Source organism: Stylophora pistillata, chromosome 14, assembly GCF_964205215.1.
Source record: "Stylophora pistillata chromosome 14, jaStyPist1.2, whole genome shotgun sequence".
Classification (NCBI taxonomy): domain Eukaryota; kingdom Metazoa; phylum Cnidaria; class Anthozoa; order Scleractinia; family Pocilloporidae; genus Stylophora; species Stylophora pistillata.
Window position 1 is genome coordinate 23438926 of NC_142532.1, and position 24772 is coordinate 23463697.

At 38.8% G+C, this 24772-nt stretch overlaps 2 protein-coding genes across 2 annotated transcripts; both read right to left on the bottom strand.

The window, feature by feature from the left end:
• Positions 1–445: 445 nt before the first annotated feature.
• On the bottom strand, positions 446–3999 carry LOC111325630 (uncharacterized). Its single transcript, XM_022929461.2, has 2 exons — positions 2888–3999; positions 446–2769 (listed from the first exon to the last, which is right to left on the bottom strand). The coding sequence occupies exons 1-2, from the start codon at positions 2948–2950 to the stop codon at positions 1258–1260; spliced, it is 1575 nt and encodes a 524-aa protein (XP_022785196.2). The 5' UTR covers positions 2951–3999; the 3' UTR covers positions 446–1257.
• Positions 4000–4248: 249 nt separating this feature from the next.
• Positions 4249–24766, bottom strand: LOC111325634 (protein phosphatase 1 regulatory subunit 21). Its single transcript, XM_022929468.2, has 30 exons — positions 24573–24766; positions 24245–24313; positions 24045–24122; positions 23677–23745; positions 22796–22891; positions 22645–22715; positions 21905–21998; positions 21449–21507; positions 20984–21030; positions 20044–20091; positions 19093–19145; positions 14781–14870; positions 14518–14577; positions 13696–13797; positions 13167–13255; positions 12190–12326; positions 11644–11736; positions 11274–11335; positions 11098–11163; positions 10607–10696; positions 10264–10332; positions 9987–10079; positions 9085–9186; positions 8825–8902; positions 8638–8721; positions 8356–8388; positions 7963–8037; positions 7609–7650; positions 6766–6864; positions 4249–5742 (listed from the first exon to the last, which is right to left on the bottom strand). The coding sequence occupies exons 1-30, from the start codon at positions 24633–24635 to the stop codon at positions 5593–5595; spliced, it is 2361 nt and encodes a 786-aa protein (XP_022785203.2). The 5' UTR covers positions 24636–24766; the 3' UTR covers positions 4249–5592.
• Positions 24767–24772: the final 6 nt, after the last annotated feature.

Sequence of the window (24772 nt, forward strand, 5' to 3'; positions counted from 1 at the left end):
TGCTGCTTACTTATTCTGTTCATTAATTTTTTTTTATTGCATCAAGAGAAGCTGTCAATAGCTTGTGTGAAAGAAGCAAAATGGGATTTTTCTGGACTGTGGACATTGAATCAATACAGCTTAATTCTGACATCATACATATAGTGTACTGGTTTCAGGTGGATTGGTAGAGAAACACTGGATCAGCAGGGCTCTTTCCTAACCCTTTAACTTGTGGGAGAGACCAACCATTCTTACAACTTTAATACAAAATCAAGCAGACAAGTAACAAGAATGGAGAAAAATATCAGGGGATTATTAGTTGATCCGATACCAAATTCTTCAAACATCATAAAAATTCTATTGCAGAAAAGAGATTTACTACTCAGACCTTGGTAGTGAAACGATCATGCACCCCACAAAAAGATGTTTCACAACATAACAATGAAAGAAAAAATTCCAATAAGACAGTTGTAAATCATTTTACTGACATTTCAAAGCCATAAATTCCTTGACTAAGTTTGATAAAAATAGATTGGTCAGAATACGACTTCCTCTTTGTACAAATATACATTTTAAAAAAAGATATCCATGATTCCAGCAAAGATCTTTTTCATTCACAGCCAGCAACTTTAAAAAAATCCTAGTTTTCCATATTTGTTGTATTCTGTACAGGTCACTTTTGGCAAGATTCTTGTTATGCTTAGAAGTATGCTTAGAAGTATGATTACAACTTTCAAGTAAACTAAAGCTGATATTAAAATTCCTTTCTGTTTCGGGTGAAACTTTCAAACAGTTATAAATAATTCAATAACTTCTTACAAGGCCTCAAAATTTCAGTTTGAATCGTATAAAAAAATAATCACACATAAAGTGATTTCTTTGTGTCCAGAAGATCACGAATCCTTTGACTTGAAGACAGTAACTGGTGCGGTGATTTTAGAATTTTCTTACTTACTTCGCTTCAGTTAGGACATCGCAAGCTTTTGTTTACTTTCCAAAACATACCTACATAGATTGTTTGAATAAATTGTATACACAACGCTTTTCAAATTGGGTTTGATCCAATTTTTTTGATCGACTCGATAGAAACACGAAAATCTTGCGCCCTTTAAATCGAAAAATCATTTCATACCCGTTCTCCATAAATCTAAAAGGCCTAAATACTTCTGCAACATGTTTCAAATTTAAATATATTGAACGAAATGTTGCCGCGTTTACATCGATGCTTTTTCTCATCTTCAAAAAACGGATAGTTTTATTACCTCCCCATTTTCCTTAGACATCCTGACTAATGTTTAAGTTTTGAGCCTGTACTAAAATAGCTGTGCCAGGAGTCCCATCCATTCGAACTGCAACGAATTCGTGAGCAACACTCATGTCGTCTAGATAGTGTTCTGTCGCATCGCCCGTAAAATATTCATTCTCACTCAATTGATTCTGTTCAACAGCGACCGCAACATTGGGAAGATCTACTTCCACAACTGCCGAACGACCACTTTCCACTTTAGTTTTAATCTCCTCAGGCCGTGGTTCAATTGCTGGCAAGTTTGAAATTTCTTGTTGCGGGATCGGTCGAATCGCGATGGTTTCTCCAGAACCCATCACGCCATTCCCTTTGACCGTCTTTCCGTTTGAGTGTGTCCGTACATGCTTTGACAGATGGTCGCTTCGCATGAAACGTTTGCCGCATTCTGGACATGCAAAACGTTTTTCACCTGTATGAGTTCTTCTATGGCGTTGCAACTCGTCGGATCGAGTGAATCGTTTTCCGCAAAATAGCCAATTGCACACAAACGGCCGCTCGCCCGTGTGCCAACGCAGATGCGCCCGCAAGTGAGATGTCTTGCCATAAACTTTTCCACAACCTGGAATATGACAGATATGTTGCTTGCGGCCATCAGCTGTTCGTCCTTCGCCTTCTCTACAATTAGGACAAGTGCATGCGACCCGTCGAAGCCGCCGATTGTTCCCTTGCCCGACACCAACGCTGACATTTTGCGTTTCTTGCGGCGATTCGGGATGGACTTGTACCTGAATAGCTGCATTTCCGTTCGCAGCATTTGATGCCGCAGCGATTACATTAACCGTTCCAGTAGAAAGCCATTTATTCGGTTCTGAGCTTTCTTGAGTTAAAATAATCTGCCCTTGTGGTGTCCTGGTTACTTGAACGTAGGCGGGATTCTGTGAATTGTTGTCCACTGCCGCATCTTGTCCCTGTTGTTCTACCATGGAAATACCTGCGTCGCTAGTTCCCACAGTTGTTGGGTAAGAAGGAGACACCACAAATTGATGCGAAGGGCTACTTGTGCTTTTAGCCCAAGATAAAGGCTTTCCGTGCCACCACTGTGTTCCGATCGCAGTATTAGTTTCTCCTGAGTCGGATTTTACAGTCCATACGCCATCCACCGTTTTAGACAAGTCGTATTCCGGGGTATATGCGAGATTAACGCTGGCTTCGGTGTTTGTTATAAGTCCTTGTTGTGAAAGAACAGGACTTGACGTAACGGCTGCATAATACATCTGGCTTTGTTCCACCTGGTTTATGGAGGCATATAGACCCGAGTTGGAGTGATTTTGCGTCTGGAGAACGTTCGGTGTATTGGAGTTGTAGACATCGTCATTTGTATGCGTCGATCCGCTCTGTTCCGTAGCCCACGAGGTCGCGAACTCATGGTGTGTCGCTAGTTGGTTGATCGGCGCTTGTAGGATGTTTTGAGGCGCTTCAAATCCCTGTCCGATCTTACTACAAGTCGCAGCTAGCAGGGCCAGAGGAGAGGGTTGGATTTCCTGTCGATTAAAAGCGTTTAGTGGGCGGGCACAAGGAAAAGGGGTGTGAGTTTGAAAAGTTGAGTACATTTTACGTGTTGCAAATCAGAATGCTTCACAAAAGGTGCACTCCATTTACCTGAGAATTCTGTGGCGGTTGTATATACTCCATTTGTCCCCGATGGAATGTCATGGCCGTCATTACGTTTGAATAGTCTTCTGATTGCTTTCACAAATCATTTTCTGTTCCTGCTAAACGCTGCACTCGAATCCACGAGCTCCCTTTTTATGACAAACGCTAAGTTCGAGAAGACAGCTGCTTACAGAAGCACTCAAATGGCTTCGAGATATTGGCCAATCACTGAGCGTTCTGCTCCTTTTGACTGACAGCTCTTAACGCAATTGTAAAAGGAAACCATGTGCCTCAGCTGTCATTTTCGCTGCTTCGCAACAAGGCCTTTTAAAGCGAGAAAGAAAAATTTACTTATCGAGTAAACATCACGTTTAAATTCGTTCCACTATTTGTTTAAAGCGTGGGTGATCTATAAAAAAATTCAGTTTTGATTGCCAGTGTCTTTTCTTTCTGCGGAATTTACTTCCTCTCGCAGTTCCGTTTACTGATCGAGGCTCTGCCCTAAAACGGACTTTTTCTTTCAATCAAACGTTATAGATTCAAAAACTAATTTTAATTTTAGTCATTTTAATCGTGTTTTGAAGGAAGCTTCATTTAATCTTATCACTGATCTCGCCGATAAACAACACTTCGTCGCTATTTATAACGGCTGGTTACCCCGAAAGTTATTAATTACGGTATTTTGACAAAAAAGAATTTCCCGTCGATCAAAATGCTCTCGCAGAAATCTCCTGGAAAGCCTTTTAAAAGCATTCATACCACAGTATTTTACAATCTCCGCTGAATCATCTGAAATCCTCCGGTAAAATATTAACCTTTTTTTCGGTTTGTTTTAGCTTTGATCGGGCTAATGCGCTTAATCATTATAATTAACTCTTTGATTACTTTTCGGGAGATGTTTATTTGAATCAGACAGTCCTAACCCCATGAATGACGAATGAAGTTTGACATAGAAATAGCTGTAACCATGTTAGGAACTGGTTTACAAGAACAACAACTAAACCAGTACGCCTGTATTTCACCCAAATCTACTTTGTTTATGCATCAGGGGACATACAAAAGAGAGCATTGATTTCATTCTTTAATTAAAATAAACTCCGTCACGGTTAATCCCTTACGTTGCTCTCAGCTATGCTCATCCTCGGAGACCCAGGGGCTGAGTCGATTTCAAGGAAATCGACTCACAGCCCCTGGGTCTCCGAGGATGAGCTATGCTCAGCTGCGGCCGTATAAAGCAGCAAACTTAGAAATGTTACGAGGAGAAGCAGTAAATTTTTGACGAGCTTTTTCCCATAAATAACTAATACTAGGTGTGACATTCATTTTCTGTCCAGTAGTTTTTTTTTACCGCTTCGGAGAGCTAGAGATTAAAAGTGAAAGTTTTTTTTATTGCTGGAACAGTCCTGTTATAAGTTTTTTAATATGAAAGGTTATTTTCGAATTTACTTGCATATCGTAGTTATAAAGTTCTCTTGTTTATATAGTATTTGTTTAAAGATTATAGCATCACTCTGTGTTTCATATCCTTTCACATACTTTGAGTGTTTTATCATTTTGAAATATTGGATCCGAGTCAAGCTATTCGTATGCAATATTTTCATGGAGTCCCCTGTATCATAAAAAATTAATTCCGCTCAAGCAAGGTCTAATAAGCCCATCAAATAACCATTTGGATAAGTGTAAGCCTAGTAAATCTCCCATAGGCAGAGGTTTTGTCAGATTTCTTTTGTCTTTGCACTTCGTCCAATTCATTCCCAAACCGGCTTTAAATTTTTCGCAGGGAGGGGAGGGAGGGGGGAAGCGGATATAAATATGAGTTCACAAACGCGCTTGGTTGCATTGTTATACACTAGCAAGTTACATCGAACGTTAAATTACAAATTATCAAATTCTATTATCAGTCCGTAGAATTCTATTACAAAAATTTCTTACAAAGCTGTTCAAAGTTACAGAATTGTTGATACATGCTAATATCAACTGGTCTGAAGTTTCATTATGGGTTTACAGTCCTAACTTCCACAGATGATCAACATGGAACTCTTTCTTAATTCTTCTTAATTTTCAATGTCTACTAACTGAGTTTGATAGAGCCGGCCGGGAAATTATTTAGCTCACGGTTATGATTCATGGACCGTGCGCAATCATAACCTCGGGCCAAATATTTAGGACCCGTCCGGCCCTTCCACTCAAGCCGGCAACAAGTCCATAATATTCCATACGATTTTTATAGACGAAAGTATTTAAAAAGGAAAAATAAAACAAAATTCAAAACACTGCGGTGTAACACCTAGTAGGTGAGTAAGACCTTGGTTTATTCGGCGAGGTGAGTCTCAGAATTTTAGATTTTTATTTCGAGCTTGTCCGAGGAGAAATATTCCCTTAAAAGAAAGATAAGAATAAAATTATAGAAACTAGATGAAAGTGAACAAACGTGTCCAATACTTGGGTGCATTGGACAACCCTCAAAAATGAAGTAAACAACGAGAAAGTATCAAATCTTACTGAGAAAAAAAATATATATATTTAAGGGCATCGGTCAAAATATTAGTGCTATTTCAGGTGTTTATACGGCATCACAGATCGAATAATACTCCGGGTAAATTTTGATGGCCCTTTTGTAAAATCTGCATTTCATATAACAATAAAACCTTCCGAAATCTTTTCTTCTTCACAATATTACTGTCTCTATTTGAAAATATAATCTTTCTTCGTTACCGCTGTTTTCCCTTTTTCGTCTTACCACCCTTCAGGGCCTCTATTTCGTCTTGCTGTGAGGTGAGCTTTTCGTTCATTCCACACAAATGATCGCTCATCATTGATAACTGTGTCTCGTAGCTTCGCTTGATTGTCTCCGCCTCGTCCTAAAAAAACGCGGGAGACATGTGAGCGCACGCGTTCAAGTGGCGGGAAAGCGGTGAACACACACGCGTCAAGGAGAGGAAAAGCGATAAGTATAGGTAATCGCATGGGGCCGAGTAAAATTAAGGATTAATATCACGCGTGTTTTCGGAAGTTGCTGAAATTTCTGCAACTTCCGAAAACACAAGTGATATTAATCCTTAATTTTACGAGGAACCATGTGATTACTTGTTTATAATATAAGGGGCAAAATGTTTTCTTACTGATCTCGCGCAAAACGGGACGCCATTGTTACAAAACAAACAGAAATTTCTTTACCTTGGGAGCCGTTGCCAAGCGATTTTCAGCCAATCATTTTCAAGTAATTTTGCCCGGGGCAATTACAAAAATTAAAAAAATATTCCCTCTCTCTTAACCAATCACAATTCAGTAATTTTGCCCCTTATATGATAAGTAAATACACGCGTTTAGAGGCGGGAACACAGTCAACAAAGGTGTGTTTAGTAGAGGAAAACAGTGATCAAAGACGCGTTTGAAGGCGGGAAAACAGTCAACAAAGGCGCCTTAATTGTGGGAAAAGAGTAAACATAAAGACTTTAGTGGCGGGAAAAGAGTGAACATACGCACTTAGTGCGGGAAAACAGTGCTCATTTTCGCATTGATGGAAAAACAGTGAACACAAACGTGTTTGGTGGCGGGAAAAATGTAAACTCACGCAAAAAAAAGTGAGTACACACGCATTTAATGAGAGGAAAACAGTAAACAAAGGCGCGTTTAGTGGCAGTAAAACAGTGAATAAATACGCGTTAGTGAAGGAAAAACAGTGAACACATACGCCTTCAGCTGGAGGCGGGAAACGTACGCACATAACAGCGTTAAATTGCCACGATCAGGTGGCGGGAAAATATACATCCCCGAGAAGTAACTTTTTTTCTGAGAGATTCTCAGCGAAATATCGTGAAAAAAATTGGGTACATATTCGACATAAACAATCTTGTAGGCGTTTGTTGCCAGTTTTAGTTTACCTCAAGTTGGCTGACTTTTGAGGTAGCTGTCTTGAGATTTTTTGCGAGTTCTTGTTTCGTCTTTTCAGCCTGTTTCATGCGTCGGTACAGGGCGCGGCACTGATAAAAAAAAAATGAATGAATAAAAAAATGAAATAAACGCGTAACTAAATTGGTATATGGGTGGATTATTCCTTTAATTTCTACCATATCAAGGAAACAACAGTGGATTGCGTTGGTTGGTTTTACTTCGCTCGTAATTGGTCAAGAAAACTCGCGCCAACCTCTCGACCAATCAGATGAAAACTATAATCAAGTGCGACAAGTTCTGATGAGACGTTGAGATTATCTAAGTGGTTTTGGCTTTAGGAGCCTTAATCGAGGTGATTTCAATCACTGAACAGACTGCCTCGAAGTTTGACTCTACATTACTCTCAGTAAGACACATTCACGCTAAATAAGGACTTAAGTAGCCTACAGTGCAAGCGTCTTATTAAGGGGAATTAACAATAAGAAGCGCGCGATCGTTTCTTCAACCAGCCATGTTTAATTTGGAGTTGAGCCGATGGTTGAGGAAGGGGTAGTAGGTGCTTCACTCCCCCACCTTCATCCTCCTTCTTATTATTTCACTATGGCTCACCCCCTTGGTACAAATTCTTTTTTCTCCCCAGCCTTCCGCTTCCATTAAAATCAAATTGAGCGCTCGGTCGCCAAAATTACGCCCGCTCTACTGGTTAGGACTTAATTATCAGGTTCACGAATCACAATATGTGACTACAAACAATAAACGACTGAATAATTAAATGAAGAACCAAATAAATACTTGAAAAAGTAACAAGAGAGGACTTGAAAAGCTGGTTATACCTCTGCAGTTATGGATACAGTCTTGCTCTCCGCAAATTGCATCTAAGAAAAATAAGCAATCATTAATTATTCAAGATCCAAGAGGTCGAGAATTGCAAAATATTTCCCGGTTTCTGTAACATGAAGTGACCAAGAGTACTGCTCCTCACCCTATCAGGGGGGAGGGAGAAGAGAGGAAATGTGACGGTACAGTGTTTTGCACAAAAACACAACACAATGACCCAGCTAGGTTTCGAACCCAGACCCCGTGATTTGGCCTCACTACCAGGCCACCGAGTTCTCTCTCTACACCCCTTGTACTAGAAGCGTACTATACACTAAGACAACTGAGAATTTATAATTTTGGTAATTTACCTGTGAAGTAAGCTCAGCTACTCTTTGCGTAAAATGATTTTTGATCAGTGTTTCCCGTGTTACATCCTCTGCTCCCTAAATTGCATTGAATAAAAGCAAGTCACTTTACAGTCTCTTAAAAATCTTGGGCAAAATATCTCAAAAGCTGTGACCAGCGCATGCGCATTAATGGCTTGCAATCGTGGCCACAGCCAACCAGAGAGGTATATCGTCACTTCATCGTAAAATGAGTATAACTTTATTTCTGTATAATAGATTCAGGCTAACTCCCAACCAAAACGAGAACAGTGAATTTAGCAACGAAGGAAGAAGGCTTCACCTTCAAGTTAACAAGAATGTACAAACTCGGAAAGTCACTTTAATTGTGACAAAATGCAACATCTTGGTTCTCACCTCGGCTTGGTTGAGTAGCGCCACTTCTCCAAGCTACAATCATAAATTTAAAGTGAAAAACAGCACAACAGTTAGCACTTGTGTTCAATGTCATTTATGATAGTTCTAGATAAGCATAATTTGTCTTTTGGCCAGCTGGTATAGGAGGCCTGGGAGAGAGAAGAAGGAGCGCACAGAGTCATGAGATTGTGGCTGGTCGACGCGGCCAGAAGAAAAACAAAAGGTCCCAAGAAATGAAAAGAATAAATTGGAGCAAATCAAAGGCAGAAGATAAATTCATACATCAGACGGCGGGGCCTGGACCTCGTAACTATGTGACGTCATTGATGAATGCGATGACGTAGATCCAGTTTCGTCCGAGATAGACTGGAACAGAACATAAATAAAAACATGGCTGATGAAGTAAAGCAAAACCAAAGCAGTTATGTATAACTTTCGACACCCAACTGGGAAGAGAATTGCCACCTACCGACAGGCCGTCTACTGCTGGAAGTACTCCTTTCGCAGTCTGCAGTTTGTTTATCTCTTCCTCCAGAACTCGTACTTTCTAATGAAAGTGTTACGAAAATGAATCAATATACGACAAAAAAAATAATGAAATTCCTAGTTTGCAACAAAACTGTTTGGTAGAAAAATACTGAAAATATCTTACATATTTTATAGTCAATGCAAAGCCTTGGGATCTTTTACTGTAAACTTAATCTATGTAGATGCAGAGGCGGAACAAACCTTAACTTCCTTTTCATATTTTACTTGTGAAAGTTGAGACTCTAACATCCAATGTTCCTTGGCTTGTTCCAGCTTGGAAACTTTCTCGCGCGTCAATGCAATCTGTGCAAGTGAAAAAAAAAAAGTCTTACACATGTAGAGATCCAATGTTGCCGAAGCATATCCCATTTTCAGTAACAAGAAATAATTAGGAGTACTGTCACTTCTGCTGGATGGGGTGCTTGTTGAACGCTTCGTCAACTTTCCCTAGCAGCTGATACTTCTAGGCGGAGAGAGGCACTGTGAGGTGAACTCTTCTTTTCCAAAGGGCAATCTTCAATTGAGTGTCTAAAGTTAATTCCGGGACTAAATCTGGTTTGGTTTTGCTTTACTTCGCTTTGTGATTGGTCCTGAAAACTTGCGCCATTCTCTCAACCAATCAGATGCAAAACTAAAACCAGACTTGGTCGCCCACGTTTCCCGCGCTTTACGAATTTTTTCTTTGAGTTCTTATTGGCTTTTAGGAGTATTTTCCTTTCTTCTGATTGGCCGTTGTGGTTACTTTGGTGTTGGTTTTACGACACTTAATCGAAAGGCGCTCCAACGCAACACAAAAATCTGGCCAACGCTCGAGAAAGGAACTCGCGAATTTGTTGACGATGAGGCCCTGTGTCTTCCCAGGTAAAGAACAACGAATCAAAATCATACAAATATAACAAGTTCCCGACTGATACCCTATAGCCTAACCATGGAAAATTAAGCTCCCTATGAAAAAATCCCAAGATCTGATCCCAAGATCTGAGAAAGTCAATAGGACGTTCACCGAAATAAATTTTTTTAATCGTAACACGGATTCACTCAAGCAAAAGTGAAGAAAATGTACAAGAACCTAAAGGAGAATGAGTATCTCGATGTTGGCTTACCTGCTGTTCTAAGGAATCTTTGCTTTCTGTCGAACTTATCAGGACCTTGTGATTTCGAAGTGCTACTCTGTAAGGAACTGACTCCGGGGATGGCTTAAAGAAACAGAACAAACATCATGCTTTTTTCCTTTCTTTTTTATCAAGGTCTCCTTCCCGCGAATCACACGAGAGGGGAGGAACGGGTGACTTTCGCTTAATCCTCGCCTCACACTTGCCTCCTTTGTCTGAAAAACGCAAAAATTACGCCCGCCGGCCAGGATGTTTATCACCAACTTACCCGCATTAGTTTTTGTATGTAGTCGGCAGCGTGATGTCTGAATTCCAAGACAGCTGGCGATGAAGTGAGCTAAAAGAAAATGAAGAGAGAGGCTCCTAGTACATCATGCGAAACAGGCAAAAGTCTTCTACCTGTTCTATAACTACTTCACTCTTGGGGATGATTAGCGTGGAATTTCTACTTAAAAGAGTTATACACAATTCAACAAACAGATCAAGAGAATAAAAAATTCATCAGCTAAAAGATTTCATCTCGACGAAGGACCAAATTATCTTTACTGCTTCACATGGAAGCCTATAGAAGCTTGAAGGGAGAAGAAAAGTGTTGATGTCACAACACTCACCTCGCTGTCTGCAGCAGAAGTCATTCCTCTTGTTCTGACGCCAGATTTTGTTGACAAGAAATCCAAGTTGCCACTCATAAATTTTCCTATCTGAAATTTGGTTTAAACGAACACTGAGTGAGTAATGGGAGCGAAATTTTAACTTTTTACACCCCAACATCAATATGCATATTTTCCATACTGTTCTCTATACATTTCTTAAGGTGCTGACCAGGAGAATTTGTTTAACAATCAAGAGCTTTTTTTAGTTGGTGATCATTTTTTCTATTCTCGTGACCTTACTGTGTGATTCAGGGGTGATATTGTAATGAGAAATTACATGCTAGTCCCTCTTGAGGGTGAAAGGGTTCAGGGCAAAACTGCTGACCATAAGGCAAGGGCGTCTTTTAGACTTTACAGCAAAGCAAATGTTATGGCAAAAAATAAAAAGAAGAAACAAAGTCCTTGACGCCTTTCAACTAACAACGATAATAAAACAAATTAAGAGGTACCTTGGCACTTGTGGTCAGCAGAGACACTAAAGAAGAAACAATACATTCGTCTGTACTTTTCATAGTCTGCAATATTAAAAAAGGAGGTTAACTAAGCACGACTACAAGTTTTGCAAATTTAGGCAAATATGAATGACTATTTCTAGTTTTGGGTCTTCGTTCTCCTTTTTTCTCACCTGTGTTGCCGTGGGTAGCTGATGCTCAAGAGATACCTTGGACTGGAAGTTCGTTGATAATACTGCAAAGAAAAATAAGTGCCTGGTACTGTTAGATCAATTTTTAATTCAGTATTTAAAGTAATTCGATGTTGCTTAGGTTTTGCTTCATTACAATTGGCCCAGAAAACTCGCGCCATTTTCTTAACCAATCAGATTAAAAAATTAAAACCAACTGCGCCTTGACCACCTGTACTTTGACTTCTTCCTAGTTGCCTGTTATATTTCTCTTCTTTCTGATTGGTCAAGAAGTGCTCCAAATCTAACTTAATCGCACAGGTTATAGGTCACGCACAGTTCACTAAGGGGATAGCAATGAATGTGAATATACCTTTGACACATTCATGAAGTTCCTGCAGGGCAGAGTTAAGATGCATAAAGGAAACATTATAATTGGTTGATAGAATTCCTTCAGATCCAGAGCCTGGAAAAAAGAAAAAGAAACGATTCACATGTGAAGTGTCACATAATGCGGTGCTACTACAGAAAAAGACAGAAGACAAAAGTAATCCAGGTTTGCAATGGTTTTGCTACGTGTCGATCTATGATTGGTCTACAAAACTCGCGCTACCCTCTCATCCAATCAGAAGCAAATGCAAGAGCTCCCGCTGCTTGGTCACTTGCGTTTTCCGGCACTTTCTATGAGTTCTCATTGACTCCTTGCGATATTTTACATCGTTAGCGGAGCTGGGAGGTCGGCGAAATAACACGCACATGGCTGTGTGCAACGAGCCCCGAGCCCCCCCTCCCCTCCCCTCCTCATTCAATACGCTCCCCCGTCTCTGTTTTTATTTGATCTAATGAGCAATAGTGATTTTTTTTAATTCAGATTTTATTTCATGACACTGGATGGAAAAGCGCCTCACTATCGACTCACTTGCTGAGGCCAAGGCGCCAATGTGAGTATCGATCTTATTGAATACTGTGATAAGCTTCCTGAGAGAGTGCAGCAGAGCGTTGTTGTACGCTTCTAGTGTGGTGGAACAAGTTGAGGCCTTACATTCCTCACTGGTGCTTGAAATTAGAAATAAAAAATACATATTTTAGAATGAACTCATTTTTTCAACAGAAATAAATTTGAAAATCATCATGCAAACAGGACTGGCCTACATAGCAGCCAGTGAGTGCTTCACTCAGTTCCCGCAGTGTGAAGTAACTAGATGTATTGCTACTCCCCCCTGGATGGGATGCTTGTCCATCAGAGGTCTCTCCCCTCCCCCAGCATTTCATCAGGTTTCCGTGTGTTAAGAAGACAGTTACCGAACTTGCGTGACGCGCTATTTGCGCGCGTGCGCAAATAGCGCAAGTTACGCGTACGATTTCCACGTGTCACGGCGAGTTTTACTTTTTGAGTCGCAATTTTCGAGGTCGTTGGTGTTTTTATCTGAATTCACTATTTCACCGTTTTTCCCTCGAATAAACCTGCCTGCTTTTTAAAGAGATCTTCCATTTCCGCTTCCGAGCACCCCGTCAGCTCACTAGTACCTAAAACCACTTGGGTGGGGAGAGACACTGCGCAAGTAAAATGCCTTGCCCTAGCCTCCCCCCATTCCCCTCGCTTTGTCACGCGTCTTAAATCTTCCACCCGTCCAACACAGCGACCGAATATTCACCGAGCTGAATCTCGCGCTTGAAAACACAAACTACCGCCTGCAAGCAGATTAGCCTTGCCAAAGAATAGATCACAATGATTAAACTCCTGACTAAGAATCAGAATTTAACTTTTCGTTCCCATCTGGATTTTCATGTGAGCATGTTAAGTATTCAAAGTTTGGCCACCATTTCCTCACAGATAATACAAATGAGAAGAATAATGATAACAACAATAATGACTATAAAATCAAAATCCTTTACCTCAACACAAAGTATGGAAGAAGCTTCTTTAAGTAATTGCTGTATCTATGGAAAGCTTCAGAAAAATCATAAAAACCAGGTATGGTTTCCTAGAGAGACAACAAAAACAACGGCAACAGTTATCCATAATTTCAAGGAAATACTCTACTTAACTTCGTTAAAAAGAAATTATATACCTAGACTACGAACAGTCCCTCTCTTCGGCAAAGTCCGTGGCACAAGAAAAAAAAATTAAATTAGCAAAAAAAAAAAAGAAAAGAAAATGATGTTAGTGTGCCAAGCAGACTTCTTGGAGTGAGGGGCAAAACAAACCAGTCAGATCTTACTGGTGGAGATCCAGGAATTTTCCATGGGGGGGGGGGGGATTCTCCATCCAAACTAAGGATATTTACCTTTGTTTTCTATTGTTTATTTTTGTCACCCTTTTAGTTGATAACTGAAGTATGACTGAGTGGTGTAATAAGCTTACATTGTCTGCCTGTTGTCTTAATATACCAAACAACTTAAAAAGCAGCATGGTCACTCTTACCAAAGAAATCAAAGAGTCTGTTTTGATGCTACTGTAGAATGAAACAAATGCTTGATCCACAGCTCTCAGTACTGTTGCATTTCCATGAAGGTAATCACAAAACTGGAAAAAAACAGGATAAATAAATAAATAAATAAAAATGTGTAGGCCCCATCAATCAAGTAAAGCCACAAATTGTTTAGATCAAATTAGATTCTCTTTACCCTTCAACTTCCAGAAGTGATTAACATGTAACTTCTTCCTTTAATATCCATACATCACCCACTGAGCAGGTAATGAGAAAACTTAAACTTATCAGGTAGAATTAATCTTGATGTAACACCAAATCATCTTAACTAATTTACAGGTGAATGCATAGTAGCTAGAGGGGAAAGTGAACAATCAAATCTCCAGAGTTAAATATTCCTAGTAAAAAAATAAAAAAAATAATAATAATAATAAAAACAACAGAAAAATTAGAGAGTAGTAAAATTACTGACAACGTATCGCAGGCATATTACAACCTGCCTCGCAACCACTGAACACAGGTCAACAATTCAGTTATTATTGCCCTAAATTTAGTTGCAAACATTTCTTCTACCAGCCATGGTAATCAAAATGGTCATAGGAGGGTTGTTTCTACAACATTTCATAGCAACAAACCTACTAATTTTCAGGTTATGCATATACTACTAGAGGTAATCACAACTTATCAAGTGTGTTTGAGTTAACAGTTGACTCTAAAGTCTGGTGCGGTTGTACATGTCTACTTAACATAGGAGTATCTTAATCTGTGCATATGCAGAACCCACTTATTGAAAAAGAGAACAGTAGAACTATCACCTTCTGTGTAAGAGGGCTGATCTGCAACTGAGCTGATTCTACAAAGAAGGTCTTGAGTCGCTGTAAAATGGAGAAGAATATTGTTTAAATTATTTTACAAAATCTATAGTTACTTGTTATTCAGGGCAAAAAAGGAAAAAGTTAAACACAAAACTGACAAAATCTTCACAACACTAAAATGCTATTTAAAATACAAGTTAGCTTGTTTGAAAAAACAATACATGACACTCAACAATTGAAAAAAATAATAATTTTTTTAATACCTGTTCAGTGTAGGTAAGAAAGTTCGACATTCCTGACACCAGCTCACGAACAAGTTCAACTGCTTGGCAAATTAATTCCTTTGCTTTCACCTGTGGGAATCCAGCAAATAATAAAAAATTAGTATTCCTTGCTTAGGGTTAGGGTTCTGAATTTGATAATTTTAGTGAAGGATTACTACATGTTTCCTGTTGGGGGGAGGGAAGAGGGTGGTTGGAAAGTTGTGGTAGAAATTATAATAAGTATAACTGTTATTATAATTGTATTAATTTATTATTTTATTTATTTATCTTTTTATTTTGTGGGAAACCTGTAAACTAGCCCTACAGCTAAGTGTTTCGTCCCCGTTGAACAAATATCTATCTATCTTGAGATTCACAGATAACAGTTTAACAACCAAGCTTTCAGTTGCCCATTCATAGATAATAATATAATAATAATTTACATTTCTAAAGCGCTAAAATTATAAAATATTCTAAAGCGCTTTACAACATTATTAACTACAAATATTAAAATGATAAACGACAAAATATCAAAACAAACTGTAAGCCAGCTTGAATAGATGTGTCTTAAGCTTTGACTTAAAAATCGTTACACTTGGACTGTTTCGAATTTCAAGCGGCAGTTCGTTCCTCAAAAAAGGTCCAGAACAGGCAAAGGCACGATCACCAAAGGTCTTAAAGTTAGTTCTTGGGACCTTAAGGAGACCCTGATCGCAGGAACGTAGCTGATGACCCTTGACACTATGTGGCTGCAGATATTCTTTTATGTATAGTGGGCCTTGGTTATTTAAAGCTTTATAAATTAAAAGTAACAACTTAAAATGGACGCGATAAGCCACAGGAAGCCAGTGAAGATTATATAAGGCGGACGAGATGTGGTGAAACTTGGGAATCCTAAAAATTAGTCGAGCAGCGGCGTTAAGCACCTTCTGAAGACGCTCTGTCTGGTACTTGGGTACGCCAAATAAAAGGGAGTTGCAATAGTCTAAATGCGAAGTCACAAATGCGTGAACAAGAGTCTTCGTGGACTCAGGACTGAGGAATTTCCTAATTTGGCGAATTTTATACAATCCATGAAAAGCTTTGCTGCAGATCTTACCAATGTGAATGGACATGGACATATTGGAGTCAAACCAGGAACCCAGGTTTCGAACACTGTTGAGAGGCTGAATGGTAGAATTACCGACTGTGATGGAATCAATTGCGATTTTTGATAATTGATGGCGGGAACCAACAACTAAGAATTCGGTTTTAGAATCGTTAATTAACAGGCGATTATAAATCAACCATGAGCGGACATCCGAAATGCAGGCTTCAAGAGCAGCTATGGCGTGGTCTTGCGAAGATATGTCATTGGGTCTAAACGACAGATAAAGTTGTGTATCATCGGCATATCCGTGAGCAGAGGGGAGATGGTTAGCGATCACGTGATATAGTCGAGATATGTATAATATGAATAAAATAGGACCCATACAGCTGCCTTGTGGGACACCGCAGTTCAAATGAAAATCATCTGATGCTCGATCGTTTATGAGAACACGTTGTTTTCGGCCAGACAGATAAGACGCAAACCATTTATGGGCAGAGCCAATGATTCCAAAATCGCTTTCAAGAACATTAAGGAGAATCTGATGATCGATTGTATCAAAAGCAGCGCTTAGATCCAGTAGCACAAGAAGCGTAATTTCCTGATGGTCCATTGACATAAGAATATCACTTTGAACCTTAAGCAAGGCAGTTTCGGTAGAGTGAAATCTTCTAAACCCTGATTGTAACTTCGGCAGAGGAGCATTGTATTCACAGTGCTTAAACAATTGAGAAAGAACCGCCTTTTCGACGATCTTGGAGATGAATGTTAGATTGCTTACCGGACAGAAGTTTTTATAAGTTAACTCTAGACCGGGTTTCTTTTAATAGAGGTTTCACAATTGCAGTTTTCCAATCATCGGGAACATAGGCGTGGCGAATAGACAGATTTACCATGCGAGTAATGGAGGGCGCAAGGACGTCAAGACAAGACTTCACAAGCCATGTAGGGATTGGATCCAGGGAGCATGAGGCATTAGACGATGTACTGATTATATTGCAAACATCTTCCACTGATAACGGCGAGAAACTGTCAAGTTCTACAGCTGGAGCAGCAGTATCAGAATAAGGAGGATTAACTTCAATATCACTGATGGAATCTTTGATGAGTTCAATTTTTTTAACAAAGAATTCCCCAAATTTATTCGCAAGTAGAACTGGGTCATCATGAGGTGGTAGATCATTAACATTAGGACCCTTACAAAGGAATGAAACCAATTTGAACAACTTCCCGGAGTCACCAGCGCACTGACCAATTAAATCTGAGTAATAAGAAGCTCGAGTAGACTTGAGAAGAGCAGAATATCTATTACAGATTTTACGATAAGCAAGCCAATCTGAAGAAAGACCACTTTTAAGAGCTTTCCGCTCAGCCTTGTGACGAATACGTTTAAACTGGAGAACATCAGCGTTAAACCAAGGGATCTTTGCACGAGTAACAAGAGTTTTTGTCTTTATGGGAGCATGTTTATCCAGGATTTCTGTTAAAGTCGAGGAGTACTGCTTGGATAAATCGCCAAGGTTGCTCCAGTGTGCAGTGTGTGTCACTGCAAAGTACAGACGAGGTGATGTCCGATTTAAATGCATCAATGTCGATGTTCTTTAACCTGCGATATGACACAGACTTGGTAGAGATTGATGAACTTGGGAAGCGAATAAAACACTCAACAAAAAAATGATCCGAGATGGGTAAGGTGACGTTAATGGGACCCAAAATTAAGTCACTGGTGGATCGAGTGATGATAAGGTCCAAAATATGCCCAGAAATATGCGTGGACATCGTTACGTGTTGTGAGAGGCTGAAGGTTTCCAGCAACTCTTTAAATCTTATAGCACAATTGCTATGCACCAAATCCATGTGAAAGTTGAAATCCCCAGCGATAATAAGAGGTTCAGGACACATGACAATGTTTTCAAGATACGACGAAAACTCATCAAGAAATACCGAGGCAGAAGAGTTGGGAGGGCGGTAAACAGCAACAATACGGATAGAGCGATTTGTTGTCTTCAAAATCCATTCGGAAAATTCAAAAGAATTATGTTCCTTCCCGTCCAGAAGTGTGGCATCAAAAGAGTCGCGGAATAAAATGCCTGTACCACCGCCAGATCGATTTGATTGCCGTGGAAAACTCTTGAATAAATAGCCATGACGAGAAAGATCAGCAATGCAGACAGAATCTAAATCATTTAACCAAGTTTCAGTAAAAATACAGATACCGATATCATTGCCAACAGCATGGTCAATGATTGTTTCCACTTTGTTCCTGATAGAGCGAGCATTACAGATTGCAAAGCGAAGATTATTTGAAGAAAGACTCGATGACAGCAATGATCTCAGAGGCTTCAAAACGGACGGATTGACACCATTAGAGGTGACAAGTTGAATATTTAATGATCTACAATCCCGGCGTGAAGAAGAAATCGGAAGAATATTATGAACAGCATGTTTCCTAGCTTTATCAGCCTTTCCAGCGCGACATCCTCGGTACTTAAAAATACCAAGGGCTTGAAGTAGACATAATGAAGATTGATACAAATAGCTTGGACCGGAAGAGCGCAAGCGAAGAAGATCAGTTCTGGAGTAAAACTTTGTAGCAATTTGGGCTTGACTTGATGGCTTATCGGCAAGCAAAATAGCAGAAGGAGGCGGGTTAGCGCGACCAGTAGAATGATGAGTAAGTGGGCCAGGATTCCTTTCAACGTCCTGACAAATAGTAAGGTCAAGGGACGGCAATAAGAAGCAAACGTAACCGTGTTTGTGCCAGGAAGAAATTGGTCGTCGACGAAGCCCAAATGAACTTAGTCTTCGAAAGTGAAAGGAAGGTCGATCCAATCCAGCTGCTTGAAATGAAACAGGAGCTGTGTTCAAAGTGCGACCATCGTGTAACCAAACTGATAAAAAAATTGACTGAAATCCGAGTAAAATTAAAAATTTTCGCAGAACATCAAACGTGGCAGCCATACTTCGGCGCGCATACATTATCATTAGAGAAAAAAGATTGTCACAAAGTTAACTATCTCACAATGATAACAGTGCTGAGAGAGATTGCCATGACAACCGCAAATACAATGATGATAAATATGACCACCATAACACAGACAAAGATGACGATGATGACCTCAGTCCATAAAATCCCACCACAACATACACCGCTGGCAAAAAACTAAACAGGCAAAAAGCCATAAAAAGACATGCTTCATTAAATTAAAGTGATTTTTTTTTTACCTGGTGCCTACGATCATGTGTTGGTACATTAAGCTTGTTTAGCTCTCTGATGCCTGCAATTTAAAGAAAGGGGTCATGAAGGGAGAAAGGCAAACTTTAATCAGTGCAGCGACTTTTGCATTAACAATCAACTGGTTTGTAAAGTTCCAGGGTTTGTACCCTTTTTCAGAGGATATATTTTAAGGACTTTTCCATGTATTTTCCAGGACTCAGATTGATTTTTTGTGACTCCAAAATTCACCTTTCATTCCAAAGACTGTGAAATCATCATCATTTCTATATGTAAATTCTGAAAACTTTTACTGTTTGAGTAAGGTAGATTTCTGAATCTGAGTGGATTCAGGAGCGAGCACTTAGGGCGATGTACAAAAACTAGATCAGCGTCCTATCAAGAACTGCTAAGTCGCACCAAACTACCGATGTTGAACAATTGGTGCCTACAAGACATTGCCACTTTGATGTTTAAAGTTAAGCACAGTCTCGTACCCGAGAATATTTCTGACTTATTTAATATCAAGAACACTCAGTATAATTTACGGAACAGTGACTTCGAACTGCCAAGATTCAAAACTGTAAGATTTGGTAGGAATTCTATTACATATATGGGACCTCTCATCTCTTCGAAGTTACCAAGACACCTAAGAATGATAGAAACTCTAAATTCATTCAAGAAGAACATAAGAAAACTCAACCTTTCAACTCTCGTTGAAATTTAAAACTTAACTAAATAACTTTATAACCTTTTTAATTATCTACTGTAAATAACTATTATCTACATATGTAAATGTATTTGACTTTTAAATTTTTTAGTCTCCCCCATTAGCTTATAGCTAAAAACATACACTTAATTAAATTTTTTCTTTCATTCATTCATTCATTCATTCATTCATTCCAGGACTTTCCAGAAACTGTATGAACCCTGAAGTTACTCAACTGCCACGATGAACTCACTTGTATCATTAAATGGAAGTTTTTCAGTGACAACTTTAGAAACATCATCTGAAAGGAGAGTGATTAATTAAAAATAATTATTTAAGTCACTAATGTAAAGAAACATGTAGCCTTAGATTTTGTATTTTGGAGGTTCAGTTGCCATTCTATATTCAGCAAAACTTGCCACGTTAACACTTAAAATTACATGTAAATAATTTTTGCTATTAAGACACAAAACTGGAAATGTGCATTTTTGTGACAAAAAAAAAATTGGAATCAGTGAAATCAAGAACATTTTTTCAACTGCATGAGGAGGTACAAAAATCAGTGATGTATCACTGGTAAAAAATGGCTGATCACCAACAATTTCATCTAAGATTTCTGATTTCTGTTCCTGTAACCCCCTCTCAGTAAAAGAATCTATGTTTAGTGGTCACAAGATAGTAGTAGTAGTAGTCTTTACTTCCTCACAAGATAAAAAATACAAATCTTATGTTACAATATTTGAATAAAAAGTATAGATATCTAAATTATAAGCTCACATAGCTAAACTGTATTTAAAAATTAAGCGATTAATGAAAGAGTTCTTGAATCTATCTGTATTAACTTTCGGATACTGACTTGTTCGATTCCTCAAATTGTAAGTCAATACTTTCTTCTCGGGTAATAGTCCCCTTAGAGGGTGTCGGTCTATGCCAGATACTTTACCTTTTCTCCTACTTAATTCCTACTGGTAATACACCGAATGCAAATATGGTATCAAAATTTGAATTGCCATTGTTCTGGACTGACTAGCCTCATCTTCATGTGGAAACACAAAAGGATTGTTACATGTGTGAGAGGCTAGTCAGTCCAGAACAACAGCAATTCAAATTGGATGCCATATTTGCATTCGGTGTATTCTAATATGCAAAATAAAAAAATAAACTGAACAGATGTGCCCAAAATTCTGTCTCACCATATCTGGATGTCATCTCCTTGTGTAAGAGCTTAAGTTGCTGGTGACTGTCAAATAGGAAAACAAAATTGTCACTCATAGCTGTTACTGTTACAGTAACATTTATTAACCCATCTACTATCTCCTGCTTTTCTTTCTTGAGTCATCCTAAGCCTTTAGGCAGTGTCAACCCTTCAACTATCAACTGAAGATGTAACTGTGAATTCTCCCCCCTAGTTACTACACATTTCATTGTCAATTAGTTATGAGAATTTGGAGCTAAATCAAGATTATCATAACAACTTCTACCTGATGAGGTTAAGTATTCTCATTCGCTGTTTGCTGGAGGACATATGCATATTATAGGGAGAAGTCACATGTCAATCACTTCTGGGAGTTAGGGGGTGAAAGCAAAGAAAAAGTCCTGGTGCCAGGAAGTTCTGTTACTATAAGACATCACAGATTTATAATCATTAAACATTTTACCCTTTTTCTGCTTTTAAACTTGCAACTTTTAATTCTTCTTCTGTCTTATGGAGTTTTGCCTGTTGAAACAAACAATGACTAAAAATGAATCTTGGTCACTGGATGCAAGGGTCATTTCACTCCTCATACCTGATTTATACTTCACCTTTCCACCTCTTTTAACTTTTCTTATTGATCAGATGGGAAATTTTGGAGCTATGTTTGTATCTAAGCAAATGCACACCCACCCCTCCCCTAACCCAACATTATCCCCCACCCCTCCTGATATCAGTCGACTGTTGTTGTATTAGGGGAGGGATATATACACAACTGCTCAGGTTTGGCACCTGTAAATTGCCTGAAAACCTGAGAATCAAATGGTTAGGGTTAAGGATCAAGATATAAGTTGTACAGAAATTTGGACAATTAATTCAGCTACTAGGCTAACAAAGATACATGTAAAAATACTGCACAAACCTCAAGTAAAGCTCTCTCCTCATTGAGTTTATCAACAACCATTTTGTGCTTCCCATTAGCTTCATCTAAAATCTTTTGGTGATCAGTTGAATTTCTGAGAAAAAAAAAAGACCATTTTTTATTATAATTATATATATCAGAAAGGGCATCCCATTGAGTATATATTATTATACTTATTTTTAACTATCATCATGATTATTATTGCCACTCTACTCCTCTCTAATAAGTCCCCATCTTTAATACCCTCCCTCTCCACTGTGGCCCCAGCCCCCCCCCCCCTCTCTTGAACAGGCACCCTGCTATAATATATGCCCTTTTCTATGGGGCCTCATCTCTTATAAACCTCTTTCTATCGGCTCCCCTCCCTATCACGTACCACCAACAGCTTTTATAAGCCCTATCTTTAATAAGCTTCCCTCCCTAGTAAGCCCCTTCTTGGATAATAAGACTCCCCCCTCCCTCACTAGTAAGCCCCAAGTGACACTCTCTTCCTTTTAGAAGCCCTTGTAATTACTAAGCCTCCTTGATTGGGGTACGAGACGTTAATTTCCCACGCACGAGATCACTGTGTGGTGGATGTCCTCCCTTGGGATGGGATGGGTGGGTAATAGGGCCCGCAGTAACTGGCGCAAGCTGTTGGGGGGTCCCTACCTGTTAGCGAAGCTAATAAATTAAAATCAAATTAAATTAAATTGATTACAAGAAAATTTACAGCATTCTGATTGTTTGCAAATTCTAACCTTTCAAATGATTCTAACTTTTCCTGAAGAGTCAATATTGTTCCTCTGTGTTCCTGTGTGGTTTCGTACAACTGCAAAATACCATGATTAAACAGGATTAAATTTACTTAATGAACTTGTGGCCCAGTGAAAGCAAAATTTTGATAGCAACCTCCCGCTGCAGCCTCTCGTTTTCTTGGATTTTTATCTGAAGTTCTTGATCTTTTACATCATTGACATCTCCCTTTGCCACACCATCAATTCTTGACTAAAGTGCATAAAAGAAAATGGATAAATAAACAAAACCAGATGACAAAGAAGCAGTAGATAAAATCATCAAGAAAGACTGATTCATTCATTTTAATTCATTAACTAATTTTTTCCAAAAGGGGATAACAATTAACACTTCCCATCTGATAGAAAACCCACTTAATAGTGGCTTGTCCCAAGTTGTCCTAAACTTCTGCCACCCAAAATGAAAAAAATCAGTAAGTCTGCCTCTTTATAAAAAGCTGATCACTTTGCAGGACTCAACACTAATAGTAGCCAACTAGCCACAGACTTGTAGAAATTCAGTTTTGGCTGGTGTTTATTTCCACTAGCCAGTTTGGCTAGTAAACAAACCGAAATTGTCATAACATCTGAGATGTCGTGAGCCATTTAGCTAGTAAGTTGAAAAGTTGGTGTTGAGCCCTGGTTTGTCATTGCCCTTTTCACTTTCAGTTGTTTGCTGTTTGTTTGACTGGTTCTGAGAATTTGTTATTACACAATCATGTATCTAAACAAAATACAATTTCATTTTCATTCAAGATAGGGATTTCAAAAGTTTTGAAAATGATACAATAAAACTATCAGCTAAACAAGCAATAAGGATTGGTTTGGGTGCCAAAACCTTATTTCCTATCTATTAAACTTTGATTTTAAAACACGACTTTGAGCATGTTAAGCTACCAGGACTTTCAAGAAACAGGCCCTAAGCCCTGGAGTCCAAAGCACTGACCATAAGGCCACTATGTCACCCAAAACCCTAAATAGTATATGAACAATAACAACCTTTCCTCTTCTATTCTTTCCATCGTAATCATCAAGCTCTTCCTGCAACACTGCCACTCTCTTTGACAACTTGTAAAATCAAGGAGACATACAGAAGCTTCAAAAAATTTTGTTTTAATAACTTGTCGTGAAAACAGAAAAGTACTGTATCACACTTCTTTAAAACAGTTAAATCCTTTGATTTTTATAATATCCCTGTATTCATCAAACAGGTAATGAGAATACACAAACTTATCAGGTAGAAATTGTGTCTTGATCTGACACCAAATTCTTATAACTAATTTACAAGGAGGAGTATACCAGCTACGGAGGAGAATTATCAATCAGATCTTCAGAGTAAAAGTTTAATTCAGTGATTCCTGTCTCACCTGGTCATTTCTGAACTGTAAGCTGTCGATCTCCTGTTCATATTTTCTAATGGCCTGGTCCTTCTGCCGCAATGTTTCCTAGAATCAGTAAACAATTTTAAGACAAATCAAAGACCATTGAAACGAATATTGATGATGAGTGTGTGTATCCATTAAAAAGGGACGCTTAAAGATATAATTAAAATACTAAATCTCCTTACTTGAAGGGTCTTGGTTTTTTCTTGTTCCTCGATAACTGCCTTCTTTAAAACCGTGTTCTGTGCTCTTTGCTGAATGAGTAGAAAAATAAAAATTATGGATCAATTACTGTGATATATTTCTCTTTAGCTGAAAATCGCTTAAGGTGACTTATGGGTATAACATGGAAAAGTCAACTTTGATTCAAAAATGCTTCATACATTCTTTACATGGACGATCGAAGAAAAATATCTTAATGAAGTTGAGTCATCTTAATTAGTTTTACTTGACAAGTATATGATCTTGACTAAGATGTTTCGTCGCGATTCACTGTAAAGGTCTATGAAGTACCTTTGCAAACTCTGCAGCCAATTTCTGATACTTGGCTTGAAGCGTTTGAGAGTCCGCACTCATCGTAGCAACTTGGATGTCTTCTAATGAACATCTGATCGCAGAATATCTTCAGAAGACTAGATTATTTCAGATGTCATTTCCGTACCTCCAGAAGCGGCCATCTTCTTTTTCTCGATGAATGATCACGTGATTTGCCA

Excerpts from the sequence above, each read along its gene's own strand:
- LOC111325630 (XM_022929461.2), bottom strand. The coding sequence starts at position 2,950 with ATGACGGCCATGACATTCCATCGGGGACAAATGGAGTATATACAACCG. Across the intron at positions 2,770-2,887 it reads AACCGCCACAGAATTCTCAG|GAAATCCAACCCTCTCCTCT; the intron begins GTAAATGGAGTG and ends TTTAATCGACAG.
- LOC111325634 (XM_022929468.2), bottom strand. The coding sequence starts at position 24,635 with ATGAGTGCGGACTCTCAAACGCTTCAAGCCAAGTATCAGAAATTGGCT. Across the intron at positions 24,314-24,572 it reads TGGCTGCAGAGTTTGCAAAG|CAAAGAGCACAGAACACGGT; the intron begins GTACTTCATAGA and ends CTACTCATTCAG. Across the intron at positions 8,722-8,824 it reads CAGCAGTAGACGGCCTGTCG|TCTATCTCGGACGAAACTGG; the intron begins GTAGGTGGCAAT and ends GTTCTGTTCCAG.